Raw genomic sequence first — 20,476 nt, 5'->3', positions numbered from 1 at the left:
TCAACATGTTTTGTCATAAAAATAAATAAAAAAGAGCAACTTAACAAAGTCAAAGCAAATCTTTAACTTATTTAACCCACACATTCGGTTCTAGGATATGAGCAGCAATACTAAACTATGTTTACAAAGCAGACTTGGTATCACTAAGACGATAGGGCGAGGACCTCGCCACCAGCACAGACAACACACGGCCATTATATATCCATGTTCAGATAGACCAGACGGTCTGGTTTAACACACAGGGTGAACATGGACAACCAGCTTTACCGGGAGGTACCGCCTGCATGTTTAAACAGAGTCTAACAGGTTTGCCACATAATCTAGTAACAGTGTTATGTCTCCAGCCCAGCCACCCTTGTGACACGTGGGCGCCTCATACCCCGTGTAAATCGAATGAAACGTGCTCGAACCCAAACAAAGCACCAACATGCAATTATCCAGCACAGCCCTACAACCCACCCTCATCGTCACAGAGAACAGACAGGCCTCTATCTATCACTCACTCAACCCAATGTTATGTACACATACATCATATGTACGATCTATCTATATAATGAGTGCAATTCTCTCTTTTATTCTTAGGTTCCTTTAATCCAAATATTTCAACAACACTATATAATTTACATGTCACCAAAATATAACTTTTAATTAGCAATAGAAAATAGCCATAATATGTTTTGATGCTTTGAATCCATTTCCTCAGATGCAGCAGACAGATTTGGGATTAAAGTGGAGTACTTACATATAGCGGAGCTTGCTGTGGATTTAGTTTCATGACACTGGACACTGTGGAGAGAGGAGAGAGACCATCAGCGTTGCAGTAGTAAACCCAGAAGCAGAGGGCAGCATGAGGTAAGCAGCCATTATACAGCCTCACGCTACCACTTCTCTGTATCAGTCCACACAATCGGCCAACAGCCTGAGTCAGCCCACGGATGGCGGTTTGGCCTGCAGCAACACCAGGCTTGGGATCAGACGAGGCATTTAACAGACAAAAATCAGGCCTAATAACCATAATTAAGAGCACATTACAGTAACTTAGTTGCCTGGGCCTTTAATGGCCACCCTGTTTCTCCTTTTCCCCTTTTCTCTAAACTAAGGCGTCTAGCTGGTGGGTCGTTTCATATGATTTCGTTCACTTTCTGACTGCACCCCTTTTGATTGGAAACGAAGCCATCCATACATGTTTGACCATCGTAGAAGTGGTCAGAAAGTTACTTTTTGAACCGAACTGCTAAAACATTCAGGAGATTGAGGTGCTCAAAGTTAGAGGTGCTCAAAGTTAGAGGTGCTCAAAGTTAGGCCATGTTGCATAAAACCCACCCCACCATTAGACACCATGTCTTCACCACTGGAAAAAGATAAACGGTTGAGTCTGATACCAATGTGAAAGCTTACAAACAGGGTTGTTAAACTATTTGATGATTTATTGAGAAGAGAGAAAAAAAAGTGTTTTAATGAAACTTGTGTCATAATCTGAGGTGTTTGTGTTGTTGCCTTCCATCGGTTGAGACACAGCAGACTCTTGAATCCAAGATGGGTGTTGCGTATTGGCTGATAAAATGTACTCAAATGTGAATAAAGGTTCAAACTTTCAAATGGTACCACAAAGATGGTTGGAGGTCCACACATCAGAGAATGTTGACTTAACTAGGAATATCCATTGTTTCTAAATCAAAACAGTCACTCCTCCACGCGAACCGTATTGAAATCACAGAAATATAGATAATAGAATAGACATCTCCATTCAATTTGGCATTTGATGGTGGATGGACCAGCGGCCATCTTTCCGGTAGTAATAAAAGTTTCAATTCAATTTATATTTCAATGGTGTACCAGCAAAATTGCAGTGGTCTGAAGACTTAAGACTGAAATGACACCTTGAACTCAAGAGTATGCTGCATCTCAACCGTTGGCGGTCATAACACAAACACCTCAGACGACGTAACACGGATGATATGGTGGGGTGGGTTTTATGCAAACTGGGTCCATTTTGAGGCTCTCTCTCTCCTGCATGTTTTGTCATTCAGGTCCAACAAGTCCCTTCCTGACCACTTCTACCACTCAGCAAATGAAAGGTTTCATTCAAATCAAAAGGGGTGCAGTCAGAAAGTAAATGAAATCATATGGAACGACCCTGCTTTCTTTCTCTGTGTAGAACGCTGCAGACTGAGAGAGAGACCATTCCTGAGGTTTGGGCTTTTGTTGTTGATGAATAAGGTCTAAATAGTTTAGTATTTTGTGTGCTGTTTTTATTGCCTGGCTACCCAGACTCCTTGCTCCGGCCAAACACTACGCCACGCCCACGGGCGTTAGTTTCTTCTCTGGCAATGAGTCTGGATCTCGTCAGCACAAACAACTTCAAGGCTGGCACTCTCAGACTAAAGTACACTATATATACAAAAGTATGTGGACACCCCTTCAAATTAGTGGACTCAGCTATTTCAGCCACGCCCATTGCTGACAGGTGTACAAAATCGAGCACACCGCCATGCAATCTCCATAGATAAACATTGGCAGCAGATTGGCCTTACAGAAGAGCTGAGTGACTTTCAGTGTTGCACCGTCATAGGATAACAACTTTCCAACAAGTCAGTTTGTCACATTTCTGCCCTGCTAGAGATGCCCCAGTCAACTGTAAGTGCTGTTATTGGGATGTGGAATTGGTAGGCCACACAAGCTCACAGAACGGGACTGCAGGGTGCTGAAGCACGTACAAATCGTCTGTCCTCTGTAGCAACACTCACCACTGAGTTCCAAACTGCCTCTGGAAGCAACGTCAGCACAAGAACTGTTCATCGGGAACTTCCTAAAATGGGTTTCCATGGCCGAGCAGCCGCACACAAGCCTAAGATCACCATGTGCAATGCCAAGTGTCGGCTGGAGTGGTGTAAAGCTCACCACCATTGGACTCTGGAGCAGTGGAAACGCGCCCTCTGGCAGTACGATGTACAAATCTGAGATTGGTAGAAGCCAGGAGAATGCTACTTGCCCCAATGCATATTGCCAACTGTAAAGTTTGGTAGAGGAGGAATAATGGTCTGGGGCTGTTTTTCATGGCTAGGACCCTTAGTTCCAGTGAAGGGAAATCTTAACGCTACAGCATACAATGACATTCTAGAAAATGTTGTGCTTCCAACTTTGTGGCAACAGTTTGGGGAAGGCCCTTTGTTGTTTCAGCAAGACAATACCTCCGTGCACAAAGCGAGGTCCATACAGAAATGGCTTCTCGAGATCATTGTGGAAGAACTTGACTGGCCTGCTCAAAGCCCTGATCTCAACCCCATCAAGCACCTTTGGGATGAATTGGAACGCCGACTGCGAGCCAGGCCTAATTTCCCATCATCGGCGCCCGACCTCACTAATACCCTTGTGGCTGAATGGATGCAAGTCCCCGCTGCAATGTTCCAACATCTAGTGGAAAGCCTTCCCAGAAGAGTGGAGGCTGTTATAGCAGCAAAGGGGGACCAACTCCATATTAATGCCCATGATTTTGGAATGAGATGTTCGATGAGCAGGTTTCCACATATTTTTGGTCATGTAGTGAATGTAGCGAACGACAGAGCAGCGGAATAATTTAGTGTTAGTCGTCAGGCTACTCTTTTCATGGACTGGAGGTGTACAAAATGTCTGTGTACATGTGGTGGAACTTCACTCCTTTGAGCAGGCGATTCCTTTGCCTAAGTTTCTTGTAAAATCTCAGATCCAAAATGATTGGCACCCTTGATAAAGATAACCAAAAAAGACTATTAAATAAATAATACAACTACTGATCTATACTGTATGCTACAAAAATTTGATCAAAAATATACAATAATATACTTTTTTTCAATCATATAATATTGCTCAGTATTTGTATTATTTATTTTATAGTATTTTTTTTGCTCGTCGTTATCATTGGTGCAAATAATTATGGGCCTGACTGAAGTGCGAAATGAAAACAAAATCATCACCATTAATCATGTAATACCCTGATCCAAAGTCAGCTGGTCTGTGTGATGTGGCTCTGTTCAAAGCAGCAACAGGAAGTGTCTCCATTGAGAAGTGAACAGAGAGGCCTAACAGTCCTGGCTGGCACGAGCCCTGCCATTCATCCCAAACATGTCACTTTGCATTACAAGTAGAGTCTCATAGATATGAACAGGAAGACAGGCAGAGCAACTGTGCAGGGACACTGACCACAACAGACAATGTTGCACTACAGTGAGCAATGAATATCTTCTAAGGAGAAAGTCATATTACTTTTCCAACTACAATACATACTTCCTCTTTAACTTTATTTCCTCATGTACTGTGAACTCACTTTGAACTTGGACCAGTTATTATATTATCTTTGATCAATGCATAAAACCACACAAACACGCTTGAGGCTGCCTGCTTTTGTGCACAGAGTGACGCAGAAACACGCCTCACCACAGGTTTATGTTTTGAGAGAACAGAGCAGGCCGTGTTTTATTGTCACATACACCAGGTACGTGCAGTGAAATGTGTTTTACAGGCTCAGGCACAGTAGTATGGTGCCCATGGAGCAAATGAGGGTTACGTGCCTTACCAATTTTTCACCTTGTCGGCTTGGGTATTCAAACCAGCAACCTTTCGTTTACTGGCCCAACGCTTCTGGCCCAACGCTCGCCCTTGCCATGCTGGAGAATCTCATGAGAGCTGGCGAGCGTGTTACCCACCTATAACAGGGCGTTGGGGTCTAACCAGCTCTACCCGGGCATTAAAACATCTCGGCACCACACACTAGGCCTTACACAGACTCCAACAACAACACTGAACTAGTCACAACTAACCTCTTTATTGTATCATTGGGGAAAATGTCTGCCCTTGTCAACCCATTACAGCATCCATTTCATCTGTGAAGCAACCGCTCAATGGGAGCCTAGAGCTGAGTAAATAGAAAACCCATCCTACTTATTGTTGTTATCTTGTCCACCTTCTGTCTACTTAAGATGATAATCCACCCCCACTATTGTTTAGCAATCAGCTTCAAGTCACATTCTGCAGGGGGGAGTTTAAAGAGGCAATCTGATTATTGAGTCTCAAGTCACACGGTGTACCCATGTCCACCAACAAAATGAAAAGCGGATTTAAACAGACTTTAAACTGAATTGCAGTCTTGCAGGTGCCGGTCAGTCACATAGAGGGGCTCGCTAATCCTGCACTGTGAAGTCAAAGTTCCAGCTATAATTCCTTTCAACAACCACCAGCACAACTACACAGACCATAACTCTGCCCAACCCCCACTCTATAAGCCACTTCTGCAGCTCAAGCCCCAGCCCCACTCTGCTCTCATCAAAGCTCAAATCCCAGTCCTAGCTTAACACCAACCACCCTGAGTCCCAGGCTCTGCCTCAGCCCCAGTTTCAGCCCCAGCTCTAGGCTCCAACTCCATCCCCAGCCTCAGCGCCAGGCCAACCCTCAGCCCCAGACAGGAACCAGACAGCCTGGCCTGCTGCTGCTGGCCTCACACTAAGCAGGTGCTGGTTTAACTTGGTCCAAATACATCATCCACCTACTGAGCAGTGAAGTGATCACCATCAGCGAGGAGCATCTCTATCTCTACCAGCAGCCAGGACCAGGCAGGGACAGAGGGTGGAAGGAAGGCAGAGTGGTGAACAGTGTACTGCTGAACATGGCTACAGAGGGGAGATTGAGAATGACGAAGGAAAAGAAACAGCAAAAAGAGGCAAAAAACCCATTCTAGGATGGGCCAGGAGAGCGACTGTAGCAGCGAACTGCAGAATCAGCATTACGGTTGCGGTTTTCCACACCATATCAATTTCTTAAGGCATTCACACAAAAAAGGGGTGGGGGGAGGGGGTTGTGTGCCTTGGCTAGCTCTCTGGCACCGCTGAAACTCGACCTGTACATTTGGTCAGCTCCAAAACCCCCACAAAAAACACTATTCTAATTAGGGAGAGGACAGGACAGAACAGGAAGTGGGGGTCCGGACAACAGGAAGCTCAGAGTCAGCTCAGCATCATGAATAAATCAGGAGGAGTGAGGGGGCATCCATCATGGGGCAGGTCCTGCTCTCTATTCCTGGATCAGTTTCTAGTTCTTTCCTCAGTAAATGGGCTACTGTTGGAGTCAGACATACAGACGGGATAGAGGGATAATCAACTGCCTCTAATTATACCCACTGATCTCACCCTGACGCTCTAAGCCCTCACAGCCAGACAGAGGGACGGACACACACAGCCCTATATACCGACTGACTGACTCCCACAAAGAGCTTGAACTCTGACATATAAAGCATCTGGACATCCCCTGGCTGTCAAAAAGCTGTGAGGAAAGGAGATGCTAGCCAAGCGTGTCTTTCAGAATTTCACACTCTGCATGCTTAGAAAAAAGGATTCCAAATGTGTTCTTTGGCTGTCCCCATAGGAGAACCCTTTTTGGTTCCAGGTGGAACCCTTTTGGGTTCCATGAAGAACCCTCTGAGAAAAGGGTTCTTCATGGAATGTAAAAGGGTTCTATCTGGAACCAAAAAAAAGTTATTCAAAGGGTTCTATGAGGACAGCCGAAGAACCATATTAGGTTCTAGATGGCACCTTTTTTTTTGTACCATGCAGAATCTTTTTGTTAAAAAATCCTGAAGTTAAAACTATGTCAAAATAGCACATACAGTATAGCTAGAACAAGAGAGTAATGATAGCAGCATGATTTCCACTGTATCAAGAAACACTGTAACATGTTTCACATTAGTCGTATGTCCCCTGATTAATCCTTAAAAACAGGCCAGGGTACCTATGGTGCATGACGGAGCACTGCCTGGGGATTATTCTACATATCTAGAAAAATACCCATTATTAAGCAACAACATCCTGTGATCTTCAAAGGGAGAGAGGGGAGAGGGCTTGGCTGGGCAACGGGCTGCAATTTTTGCGCAATAGACCACAGAACACAGAAGCCTTTAGCCCAAGCAAACCAGTACTGTTTTCAATCAAAATGGCTGCTACAGTTATGCAAGCAATGCTTTTGTCAACACAACAATTATGCTTGTACTTTTGGTTTTGCAGTCTCTCATCCCAAAAATTAGCGACAGCATTAAAAAAGGACCAGTGACTCGTTCTGCGCTCGAAAACATTTGAGCAAAAAGCTAGAGAGTGCTTATTGGTGATAACGACGACAAGGAGTCTGACAAACCCCGACACAACTAACATATTAACTCTGTGTTTGTGTACATCCTCGGGTTGTTGTCTCAGTCTGTGTGGATGAGAGGCGTGTGTGTGGAATTGATTTGCTCTGCAACCACAGCCTCAGTGGCCTCATAAGAACTTTAGTTTGTTGGACTGTGGTGGTGGTGGTGAACTGGATGGATAATCAGCAAACAGAGGACACATACCTCAGTATGGTAGAAAGAATAGCTGGTCCGCAACAAGAACTAGGTCAGTGAGTTTAACTTCATTCAGCTATCTGCTGAAATACAAAGCAGCAACACGGATTGTTTGGGCAGGTTGCAAAGTCTGTCAGGTTAGAAACCTAGAAGCAGAGTGTTCCACTAAACAAAAATGGAGAACTATGGTCAATCCCAGAACGTGTGGAGAACTGTGAGTTCAGCAGCTAAGGCCAGAGCCAAACACCCATTTGTTTAGTCTGGGTAAATTCGTCAAAAAACACTCTTCAGCTCTACCTCGGCTCCCTGGTCTCTGTTAGGGGGAATTAACTGTACTTAAACTGTCTCCTCTTAATAAAATCATAAAGCACAACAGTTCTGGCGCACAACTAACATACCGCAAATCAAAGGCGAGGGAGGACCCTAGTAGTAAGTCTAGGGAGAAGAGACAGCATTAATGTAGTGTAGTTTCAGCCTAGGTAAGCCAATTCCCTGTTGCACCACACAATTACCAGGGAAGGATATTATTGTGTGGATGTGGATGATGCTAAGACTGCACCATGAATGACATGAAGCCTGAAATAGGATAAGGTGATTACGGATTAGCTGGCTACTTGCTAACCCATTCATTACATTACATTTGATTAGCTTTAACCCTCCGTCATCTGCACACGTAGTAATTATATGAAAAGCATGGCAGCTATGAGGTATCCTGGTGTCAGAGCACGGCTGGAGCACTGGGGGTAGACTCTCAGGCTGTTATATGTGCATGCCTCCGTCATGGTGGAAGAATGCGTGAACAATCTGAGCTACAGGGGCTGATGCTCATTCACAAGGGCCTGCAGAAATAGTCTGGATGTCAATGTCCCCTTCCTGGTGGTTTTGGACTCTGTGTGTGCGTGTGTGCGTGCGTGTGTGTGCGTGTGTGTGCGTGTGTGTTTGTGTGTGTGTGTGTGTGTGGCTACAGAGCTGACTCAGAGGGATAACAGTACATGGAGGGCTGGATCACGTACACACACACCCCTTGTGGCACCAACGGGATGTAGCATGTGGGACAGTCTCTAGGGGACTTCCCCCTGGAACATGAGAAAGCCTTTGTACTGTGGGCCAGTCAGGCCCTCTGAGAGGTCAGGGGTCATGTGCAGCTAAGGTCATCCCCTGAAGGCAGATAGATAGCAGCATTACACAACTGGTTACGTAGCTTATACCAATATGCAGGAAAACAGGCATGACAAAGGATATGGGCTATTTGTGTTTTTCTTAATCAAAGCCTGTATGTGTCTCTATGAACAAGCAGTCATGCGGTAGGAACACACCATTAAGTTACGTAATGGTTACATTAAGGAACCATTCACTAGGGAAATACCAGCTTAACTGAACACCTTCAAAGCTCTCCAGCTTATCTACTCTACCATGACAGGTTTCCAATTTTGGCAAATAATGTTTCATGCATTCAATACCTTTTTTTTATAAAAATCTATTACACTTGTTTACCATAGACTGTGGGATTCACAGTCTACTTAATGCCATGCTAGCGTCTGTCTGTCACTCAAAGAGATATTGAAGCGGCTAACAGTTCATGTAAACTTTCATGTTCGGGAAAGTAGACTCCCTAGCCTTACCTGATACCACTGGCGCCACTGTGACCCAGGTAATAGCAAGGTCATCTTTCTACCACACACACACCAAATAACAGACAGACAGACCATGTATTCTACAGCGACACTTGCGTTGCTGCAAGCAGAATGCAAATGGCGCCGGGCTGAAAAATGACGGCAAACATCTGTGATTTTCTCTTAACAGCTGATCAGAGAGTTATGATATCGTTACGAAGCTTCAAATCTTCTCTTTTCTACCGTATACAGATCTTAAATGTGTATTCTGTGGTCCTGTTAATGATAGAGCAAGTTACATATGTTTTACACATTTGTAATAAACCAGTTATTCTCATGTTCATTCACCTGTGACCTGCTAATTGCAAATGTAAATTAAATCCATTTGTCTACTTTTCTGGGTGAAGGGAAAATTGTTTGAGGTGCATATATCAATTTTGTCAGGTTATTGTTTATGCTAACTACACACTGGGCACAGACATCCTATCAACCTCTAGTTTTGATTTACATTTGGTTCAGCTAACGTGAATTCAACGTGAAATCAACAAAACATTTCACCATGTTATTGGATTTAGGTTCAAAGTCGGGTGAAAAAACCACCAAATTCCTTTACGTTGATGACTTTTTGCAAATCCAATCCGTTTTCCACGTTGATTCAACGTCATTAGATCCATTTTTTGTTGTTGTTGAAATTAAGTGGAAACAACGTTGGTGCAACCAGTTTTTGCCCAGTGGGTAGCTAGCTTCGTTAATGTTAGTTGTCACTCAGGGGATGCCAGCGTCAAACTATGTAGAGACGCCCATGACCACTGAGAGGAAGAGCCGAGTATCTCTGACGACCAACCTTTTTAAGGCTACACGCAAGCGCAAACTATGAAATCGCTCAATTAAATGAATGTAGGAGTCAGGAATGCGCGTGTGCACCAACAATTTTTCTGCATTTCAATGAAGGGGAAGGTAGGCACTGCATACGGCAATCGGCAATGTTGCCTGTTGCCCCTCCTGAGGTTTTGATGCAGTTTTAGCAAATATGGGGATTTTGAGCATACCGACCACCAAAATCTTTGAGGTAAAAACAATTTAACATTTAGAATATCATTTTCTTTTCATTTGGCTTTTCATAACAGCTATTTTGATTAAATTATGACAGGACAGAGACTGCATGTCACCAAAGTTTCCTAAAATCTTTTGTGGGACTGAGCAAATTTCAGGTTTGCCGGGCGCAAACATGATTATTGTTAAAATGTGTTTACTGTGAACACTGAGGCTGTACCCATTTTAAGTTACAGTTTTATACACTTCTTGAGGATCTAACCCTTTTTTTTCAATTTCCGCCTAAAATGACATACCCAAATCGAACTACCTGTATGTAGCTCAGGACCTGAAGCAAGAATATGGCAGCAGTGTATGTGCAAAGTTTTAGACTGATTCAATGAACCATTGCATTTCTGTTCAAAATGTTGTCAAGACTGCCCAAATGTGCCTAATTGGTTTATTAATACATTTTCAAGTTCATAACTGTGCGCTCTCCTCAAACAATAGCATGGTATACTTTCACCATAATAGCTACTGAAAATTGGACAGTGCAGTTAGATTAACAACAATTTAAGCTTTCTGCCAATATCAGATTTGTCTATGTCCTGGGAAATGTTCTTGTTACTTACAATCTCATGCTAATCACATTAGCCTACGTTAGCTTAACCATCCCGCGCAGTAGGGGGGGGGGGGATCTCGTAAAGGTCAACAGTGGCCAAGTAGGCTGCTGTGACTATTTGATCATCATGTAGGACTACCAGGGTGGACTAAAATAAAAGAAACTATGGAGATAAATGCATCCCATAACATTTTAACATGGAAATAGCTGTTCTGTCAGAGGCAGCAAATGTGTGGTGTTCAATGTAGGCCTACATTAAAGGCATTAAAAAAAAGCTTTTTACCTAACTCACTTTTCAAAGATGACTAGAAATACACACATTTTGTGCTCTTGCAGGAAGCAACCACTCCCTAATTGTTGACTAGAAACGACCTATAACTGGGCTAATAACTCACTAACTAGCAAAGAATATGAACAAATGTGCACAGGTGGGTAGATGCAGCTCTGGTTTTGATATCAAAACATGCGCATCTATTTGCGACCACTAATGCTTAAAAATCAGAGTATGTGACGAGGATCGGAGCTGGAGCGAGATTCCCGAAGGCTGATGCGTCGGCCTTCTCGCCCACTCCAATATAAATATTTTCAGAGAGAAACTGATAGAACACACAGGTGCAAAATCAAGGTGACTTACAAAGATGAGGAGGACCAAGAGCAAGAGAGGGAGTGCAGTGATGTAGTGTCCACAACTAATGAATCATTGTGGAATCTGAAAAGACACCTATCCCCAAAGCATGATGGTGTACTTACCGCATGCACAGGCTAAAAGAAAGGAACGAGGTGGGTAGATAACTAAGTGTGTCATTGTTGCAAAGTTTTTAGTTTCCTTCATGTTTGTTATATTATCTATACAATAAGCCATAATTGATTTTGGCCCAATAGACCTGGCATCTTCCAACATTCAAGGAGCTTTCTGTTTTGATTGGGTTATTTTGCCTAAAAACCTTAAGGCCTACGTATAGAAGAAATAACAACTCCGCATCCCTGCCCAGCCTGGCAAGAGTGACCAAAAGGGTGTTTAGCATCCCCAGTAGCTCTGCAGGTGTGGAGAGGATATTCTCTACTGCTGACCTGCTCTCCAGGCACCATCGCATGAGCCTGAAGCTACACACTCTGGCCAAACACATCTTTCTAAAAAAAAAAGTATTCAAAGGCACTGTATACTGAGCCTAATAATGATTTTTGTTTTTGTTTCATTTGTGTTTAATTCTAATTATAAACTGGGTGGTTCGAGCCCTGAATGCTGATTGGCTGACAGCCATGGTATATCAGACTGTATACCACGGGTATGACAAAACATTTATTTGTACTGCTCTAATCACATTGGTAGTCAGTTTATAATAGCAATAAGGCACCTTGGGGGTTTGTGGTATATCGCCAACATACCACAGCTGGGCACTCGGGTTCGCATTGTGCATAAGAATAACCCTTAGCCATGGTATATTGGACATATACCACACCCCCTCGTGCCTTACTGCTTAAGTAAGTCACAGCCTATGTGCGCAATTTATAGACTATAATGATTTAATACAACAAAATGTTGTTGAAATGCTGAGCGCTTAATGTCCCTGACTCCCTACCAGCCTAGTGTGTCGCACTCGCCAGTGTATTTCACAATGCATTTCTTTGTAGGCTATAGCATTGAAATAATTGAAATAATATGGCCTAAAAGATTGTAGTTCCTTCTTAGGCTCCCTGTCTGTCTCCTGACCTATTTAGATTGTTAATATGCTGTTTAATATAACATGTAACCAATTTGAAATGATGAGCGCTTCTTACATTCACCTTTTCAAGTTAATTAAAATACCTTTAATTCAAATCGTGTGGTTTGGTTTCAATGCTTCAAAACCAAATGGTAGGTCCAGGTAGAAACAAAAAAAGATGGGTGTTGGTTAAATTGTGATATGAATTCATTTTAATCTCAATTTGGAGCAGCAGTTTTCTTTCCTGTGAGCGTGGAGTGGTTTTTAGTGGAGCCGTTGGCCTGAGAATTTGCGCAAACACCGCTTGAGCGAGATTTCTGATCACTCAACTCTGCTCACATACTCCACTATAAACACAGTCCAGTTCAAAGTGAATGGCACAGATCCATATATGGCAATGGCTATTTGTATAAAGGCCTACTGCTGCTCTGATTGGTTATGGCACACCGGTCTGTGTAGAGTCCTGCCTGTCAATGAATCCTACTCCAATGAATCCTACTCCAATCCTACTCCAAAAAGAATCCTACTCCAATGGGCTTTGCCTACAAGAAAATCTCACGCACAGTTAGTTTTGCATACTAAGCCTTGAATAATTCATTTTGTTTCGGAATGTTTCATTGAAAGTGGCTAATATTGCGTTGATTCGAGCACAATTCCCACAGTATAGCGAAACGTTGATGGTGTTAACTAAAGGGGAAAACTTTAGAAAATTGAGTGAAGTTCAATCTCGGCACGGGTGGATATTTCTTCTGTGTGGCAGTCCGCAGCTTAGAGGGAACATTGCACTTCACTTATCATGGAGCTCAACCAATCAGCTGTCTCACTGTTGAAGTCTCCATGCCGACAGACAAAAGCAGCTCGGGCATTATAACTGACTGTTTGGAGATCCCTGCTGCAAGTCAATCCCCGGGATTTCTAATTGGAGCCCCAGTCATTCCGAGGTTGGTTTAGGGAACTGAACTGCTGGCAAATCAGAAGGGAATATATTATGGCTACAGCTGGGTTGGGATTATGATGTAGAAAGGCCAAGAGTGGTTTCAGATACATTAAATGTCTTCAGAATTACCCAACAACTGGTGATTCATCTCGCTGCGCTGTGAGTGCATTTTGTAAAACAATAGTGTCTAATCAGTCCTCACATCAATAGCCCCATAAAAACACTAAACAGCCAGTTACCATGGAGATAAGAGTCGAGCAGAAATAGCCCCACGCTCGCTGTGTTTAAATCTGTCTAAATCTGTCTAAACAAGCCTTCTCAGTTTGGGGTGAGGGACTGTGTGTGACTGTGTGTGTTCTGATGGGGGTGGGGTACAGGCATGTGTTCAGGTCAGGAGGGTGGAGGAGGGTGGTATGATCGAGTGGAAGTTTAACCAGAGGCCCGGTTAATGCTCCCCTCAACGGCTCACCTCATCTCTAAAGAGTCGTGTTTATATGGCGGGCATTCAGTGTAAAAAATAAAAAACTATTTTAGTTTATAACGTGCTGCAAAAATAAACTGAGACATCTTTTGAAGTAAACCTTCTTAAAAAGGTTTGGCATTTGAGTGGCTCCTCTGAACCAGCGAAGGGTTCTGGTGGAATGCATACCAAGGATGGAGAACACTCAGAGCAGACAGAGTATTTAAGGGGCCTGATAACAGCTTGGCACTGAAGATGGCGGTGCCCAAATACAGAGATTGCTAAGAGCCTGTTGAGAGGTTTTCATGCATGTGAGGAGCACTAAAGAAAGCGAGACTCTGGGGAAGCTAGAGAAGGTGGGGGGAGTTAAGACCAGAATCTGCCCTTGATTTAAACTGCAGTTTAAACCATCCAAAACGTAGCTCTCCTGCTGTAACAGGTTGTCCTCAAGGCAGGATCGAGGAGCAATAGAGGTTTGCTATTGGATGAGAGGATCAGCCTGCCTGTGTCCTGCTGTAATAGATATCAGGATATGTACCACAACATTTTACCTGGCCTCCACAGATACAGCTGTGACCGACAAGCAGAGCCCGAAAAACTCACAGACCCAGAGGGGGGGGGTTCAGGTTTCCACAACTTGTTTTAATGAGCAGTTATGTGAAGCTGACACAGCCTTTCTCTGCAGTCTGCACAAAACAAACCCCCATCAGGAGACTCCCTCCACAGCAAGGAATCAAACATTTGTGGATGAGAGAATTTAGGACATGAGGGAGAGACACATTTTTCCCTGAAACTAAACTTTCAGGCTTTAACTTGAGCCTTGATCTTAGCAACCATTCTGCTCCGATAAACACAGAGGAAAACCCCGTCCCAAGAGCGGTACATTCAGCCAAGCAGGAAGACGGGCCTATTGAGAAGAAGTAGTGAACTAAATCAGAATATGGCCTGTTGTTTGTGAAAAACAAAGCTCTTCATTCGCATAGTTGTAAAATCTCAAATACCTTGTTAAAAAGTACCTGTCCGGTCAAAGTGCGGTAAACAACGTCATAACTTCATCATCACTTTCTACACCGGAATGACATTTTGTTAGATCATTTCCCAGGAACGGCTGCTCTCCACCAGGATGTGAATAACCACTGTTTGTAGCAGGAGAAAGGATCCCTCAGCTCCATCCACCAGAACTATAACAGTAACACCATCACACCACAACAACCAGATATTAGGGAACCAAATCAATGTGCACAGCGGGCCGACCCGGAGTGTGAGTAGTGAGGGTTTAGAGACAGGGCTTAGTGCAGTATTGTCTGTAAACAAACCCAGTCTGATAACACAATGACACTCCTCCCGGTCAGTCCCAGGCAGCTAGGCCGCTCCATAGGCAACACTCTGGCAGAAAGACAGAGAGCTGCAGCTCATTCAGAGAAGCACAGACATGCAGGCAGGGGGTCGGATTGACAATCCCCATCCACCTCTCTACACTGACTGTCATCAGTCGGAGGTGAAAAATAAAACACTGGTATCAGAATAAAAAAGCTTCTATTAACTGATACAAGTGTCAGCCAGCCATAACATGGTGCCCCAAACTGAGCCCTAGCTGCCTGTCTGCCTGCCTTCTTAATGTGGCTTAATGAGATGTGGGAACGAGAGGCTAAAGAAAGAAAGATGTTCTATTACAGGTCCTGACTGAGACCATAATACCTGAAGGCCGGGGTAGAGGGCAGTCTTACATCTTTAACGAGAGGAGAGGATGTTTTATTACCTGCTGCTGGTTCGTCTTATCACACCAGCCTATCAGGCCCTGAAAAGGCCTATTGTACAAACCTGCCACGGTATTTACACTGCGTCTTCATTACTATTTAACCAAGGCTTAATAAACATCCATTTATAGTCCACATCAGTAGTTAACTCCAATGTGGTTCACAGGATGTACAAAGGTCATTTGGATGAATGATTTGACTTCCCAGAAGGACATGACTAAACTCTACCAAACTCCTGATATGAGACTATGATGCGCAGTGGACCATGAAATAGTGCTAATTAAAAGTAATTATCAACACATAGCCATTTCCTGCGAGGAGAGTAATCTGAAATCTCTTACTAAGCCCATGCCCACGCCCAAACGCTAAATATGGCCTCTGTTCTAATGGACATACCCAAAAAGACACCCAAATCAATTCAAATATTTATACTGTAAAAATATGAAATTGTGTTGCTGCGGATTAAGTTACAAAGTGGGTGTAGTGAATTCATATCATATCAAATAAAAAAGACAACAACAAAAAAACTGCTCTTCACTGACCTAACCTTTAAGAAAAATAGAAACATGAGTGTTATTACTGATAACACAACAGAAATGGTCATGTCTACGGGGTTCACTGCACACGGGCTACAAAAGGGACACTGTTAACTAATAGCAACAATCCCTTTCAACATGACTTTATTTTCTCTCAAATATAATCATGACCTATGATTACATTAGGACTAAGTAGTTTCGTGTTAGCTACAGAGATCCCCCCCCCACCGCCACCACAGTGCATGACAAAGGCAGATAGAGGCTGAGCAGGTGGAGGTGAAGGCTACAGTAATGATGTGGACCTGGATAGGACAGGCCCAGCTTGCACACTGCTGCTCTCCTCACACGCAGGCACATCATCATTAAAAGTGCAGATGTGGGATCAACTCATACAAGGGATGACAAGTTGGAAAGGAGGACGAAGAGCCTTTCCTCTCAGGGGTTACTGAAGGTTACTAAAGTTCATGGCAAGGTTCTGCTTTGACAGTATCTTTGCACTTTAAAACTCTGGCCACTGGCAGGTCTGAGTGAGTGATTTTCATGACTTGTTTTCCATCCATTTTCACAGAAAATGACTGTATTTGAAATACACATATCAAACGCAGACTTAACTTCCCCATTAAACAAGCAAACAAAAAAAGCAACCAGGCAGTGAAGCCAGGCAGTGTTTGAAGCAGGCGCCAACGCCAGAGGAACCTGTGTGAGTGTTTGAAGCAGGCGCTGACGCCAGAGGAACCTGTGTGAGTGTTTGAAGCAGGCGCTGACGCCAGAGGAACCTGTGTGAGTGTTTGAAGCACGCGCCGACGCCAGAGGAACCTGTGTGAGTGTTTGAAGCAGGCGCTGACTCCAGAAGAACCTGTGTGAGTGTTTGAAGCAGGCACGGACTCCAGAGGAACCTGTGTGAGTGTTTGAAGCAGGCGCTGACGCCAGAGGAACCTGTGTGAGTGTTTGAAGCAGGCGCTGACTCCAGAGGAACCTGTGTGAGTGTTTGAAGCAGGCGCTGACTCCAGAGGAACCTGTGTGAGTGTTTGAAACAGGCGTGGACTCCAGAGGAACCTGTGTGAGTGTTTGAAGCAGGCGTGGACTCCAGAGGAACCTGTGTGAGTGTTTGAAGCAGGCGTGGACTCCAGAGGAACCTGTGTGAGTGTTTGAAGCAGGCGCGGACTCCAGAGGAACCTGTGTGAGTGTTTGAAGCAGGTGCGGACTCCAGAGGAACCTGTGTGAGTGTTTGAAGCAGGCGCGGACTCCAGAGGAACCTGTGTGAGTGTTTGAAGCAGGCGCTGACTCCAGAGGAACCTGTGTGAGTGTTTGAAGCAGGCGCTGACTCCAGAGGAACCTGTGTGAGTGTTTGAAGCAGGCGCTGACTCCAGAGGAACCTGTGTGAGTGTTTGAAGCAGGCGCGGACTCCAGAGGAACCTGTGTGAGTGTTTGGCCGACCAGGCCGCACTATACTCTGTTTACAGAATGGATAAATATGTTGATGGTGATGAGGGGGAGATAAATGCTGTGATGTCACAGGGGAGAGGGGGAGAGCAGGCCAGCCACAGGCAGGTGTGTCAACAGCACTGGAGTGCCTGGGACATGTGCTGTTGGTGGCTTTCTCTGGAGCAGATTTGGCTTGGTTAACACCTGCTCCCTTCTGAACAGTTGAGGGCACTTCTGTAAACCCAGCTGTAGTTAGAATGCTACAAAGGAAAGATTGAAACGGAGGATCTGGACAGAGTTATTCATGTTTATTATGATGATACTGTAGTAATCGAGCAGATCCCGGAAATGCAGAGTTTAATTCGACGCAACAAAATGTCAGAGGTAGACCTCGAGCCTCTGTCTGTTTGCAATCAATGTCCTCCACTAGAACACATAGTACAATCCAAGTGAGACACTGACTCAACACAAAAAAAGGCTCATTTGGTTAGCTAAATCCATACTTGACTCAGTGCTATGAATAGATCTGTTGCCATCATGTTTTCAACCCTATCCAACACAGCTTCCATCTGAAGTACTGTGCTTCTATTGTCCTGTCCTTTGTTGGAGGAAATGTGCACTGCGATTGAGGGCGCAACCTTTCACGAGGGGCAGTTAGCACTAAGACAGGCATGCCTCGTATCACACCGAGACAGTTGGGCACTGGAAAACCACTTCTGAAGTCGGAGAGCAGCTTAAAACCGGAAAAGCAGGAATGATTGGAATTGTGACCATGCTTACAAAGCAGCAAAACCACAGGCATATAAGGGGAGTGAAGAGAAAACAAATCACTGGGCAGGGAAGACAGCATAGGCCACTGAGCTCTGCGCTCAAAACATTACTTCCCTGTGAAACAGCCCAACAGCCACACGAACTGATGAAAGTTTATTAAGATTGAAAAACTGAAATATAAATAACTATCCCCAGAGGTGTTGATGATTCAGAAGCGTGGTATGGTCTCCCTCTGTGTCACTGGTCCCCTCTCTACCAGGTTACCCAGTTGGTGCGTCATGGGTGTTTAGTCAGAAAGTCTTGTGGGGCACAGTACTATGTTCATAGAGGTCTTTATTGTTGCCTTACCACATTGAAAATGGAGGAAACTCAGGCAGCGAACGCATTCTCCAAGCATCCATTACATGCAAAGACCTCCCGTGGATTTGATTTGTATCCTGTATGTCCTCTAGACAGTCCGAGGACACCTACTATTCTACTGCTGCTGACAAGATGCCAGTACGCCATTTCCTTTAGCAGCTCAGTCCTTAAAATCACACTTCAATAAGAAAAAGGTCATATTTTGATCCGTGAGTGATAAAATTGGCGAGAAAACAAGACATATGGCTAAAACTCAGACAGGATAATTCCCTATACCCCACTGTTACCCCAATGAAAGAACTTTCAGGTCAATCTGTGCAGGCCCTGTGGTCTGTGAGGAACCACTCTCATAAGGATTTGAAATTCCAACCCAGGCAGTAAGTGGCAGATGGACCCACTTCAGTTTCGTTAAACAGAGTATTCCACTGTAAGGAATGTCAGCCACCACTTTCTCCTGTTTGACAGTTCTATTTCCAGAGCTGCAAAACACACGTAGACCTTTCCTGCAGTCAAATGACTAGTGGCCTCGTGGGTGGAACATTATTCATATCTAGCATAGTTTCATCATTAATAAACATTTCAAAACATGTAACAGACAAAAAATCTGGTGTTTCTATGGCAAATAGTTTTGTTATATTTCAGTCTTCTGTGATGTATATAAAGTATAATATTGGGATGCAAACTCAGCAATACATTTCAACTCCATATCTGACATGGTACAGGTGTCTTCTTTTTTTGAAGCCCATAGCCATGCGTGTGAGGTGTACACTTTTGTTTCAAAACCAAGAAACACTCTGTGACCCTGATTTAGTGTTTCACAAGAACGGCTGCATTGCTTTGAGCTTCATACACAAGACACACTATTTACAGGATGCAGTGCAGCGATTGGTTTTAGAACTATTAGCAAAGTACTCTATCAGTCTTTATGAACCACTATGACCAAGTCCTACACGAAAACATGCATGATAGCTTACAGACAATTGGCCAAACCCTTAGGACAAGACCTTAGCGCAAATGAGCCAGATATAGAGCCTTGAGAGGGAAACACAAAACATGCATGTGTGCCAGACAGCTAGTCCAACTGTGTGTGATCTCTAATGCATGCTGGTGCTACAGTGGGAAACGGAGACCCAACACCCAGCATACGATGGGAATTCCACTGCTCCTAGTCTTAACAACAACAAACTCAAGGCTACAGTATGTAATCAGAGGGGGGTTAAAGGTAAAGAAAAATTCAAAACAATAACAAACTCAAGACAGGAAATCCATGAGTCCCCGTTAACATGTACCGGAGGCTGGCTCCCAGGCCTTGGCATGTTTTACCAATCACAAGCCCTTTAGAGAAGTCGCACCGGAGTCGGTGGCGCTGGCCACACCCATTTAGATGCGGCATACAAAAAGCAGTATCTTGGCTTAGGTATGCATGTTAATAACTGCTGCTACAACTGCACATTGGGTATAAACGTATGTTTCTAAACACCCAGAAGGCTTATAATGAACAATATGTTGTTCAGAAACGTGTTATTATCACAACCCTAACGCAATGAACTAGTAAATGTTACATCTACGTCACAGCTGATTCAATGTGGCTATTTGTTTCAGACCACAATCAGAGGACCATTACTCCTAACAATAATAGCTACTGTACTTTGGTAATTTATAGCTATTGAACCAAAGTAATAATAACCACATGAACTAACATCACAATTACATGTAATTACATCAAAGCAACTATGCATGTTATTAATATGGCAGGGGTCTGGGGATGACATTCTATTAATTCCGGGCACATTTTTAGTGGCACAACAGTGGCGTGCAATCCCCCATGTTTTTTGATGGCCGCTAGGATTTAAATCTGATCCGAAGTTAGGGGGGTGCCTGGGACAGGGTAGCCCACTACCGAGGTGTGCCGCAT

The 20,476-nt window shown here is 44.0% G+C and overlaps 1 protein-coding gene across 10 annotated transcripts in view; it reads right to left on the bottom strand.

Moving 5' to 3' along the window:
- LOC139370481 (A-kinase anchoring protein 13) overlaps nt 1–20,476 on the bottom strand; it is a 96,772-nt gene that overhangs the window by 75,764 nt on the left and 532 nt on the right. For all 10 annotated transcript variants that reach the window (XM_071110043.1, XM_071109985.1, XM_071110003.1 and 7 more), the window contains exon 2: nt 743–786. In XM_071110043.1, coding sequence (XP_070966144.1) covers nt 743–775 — 33 coding nt within the window. In that variant the 5' untranslated portion in view covers nt 776–786. The remainder of the gene's footprint in view (nt 1–742; nt 787–20,476) is intronic.

This window comes from Oncorhynchus clarkii, chromosome 2, assembly GCF_045791955.1.
Source record: "Oncorhynchus clarkii lewisi isolate Uvic-CL-2024 chromosome 2, UVic_Ocla_1.0, whole genome shotgun sequence".
NCBI classification, from domain to species: Eukaryota; Metazoa; Chordata; class Actinopteri; order Salmoniformes; family Salmonidae; genus Oncorhynchus; species Oncorhynchus clarkii.
This window is presented reverse-complemented; position numbering and strand designations above follow the sequence as displayed.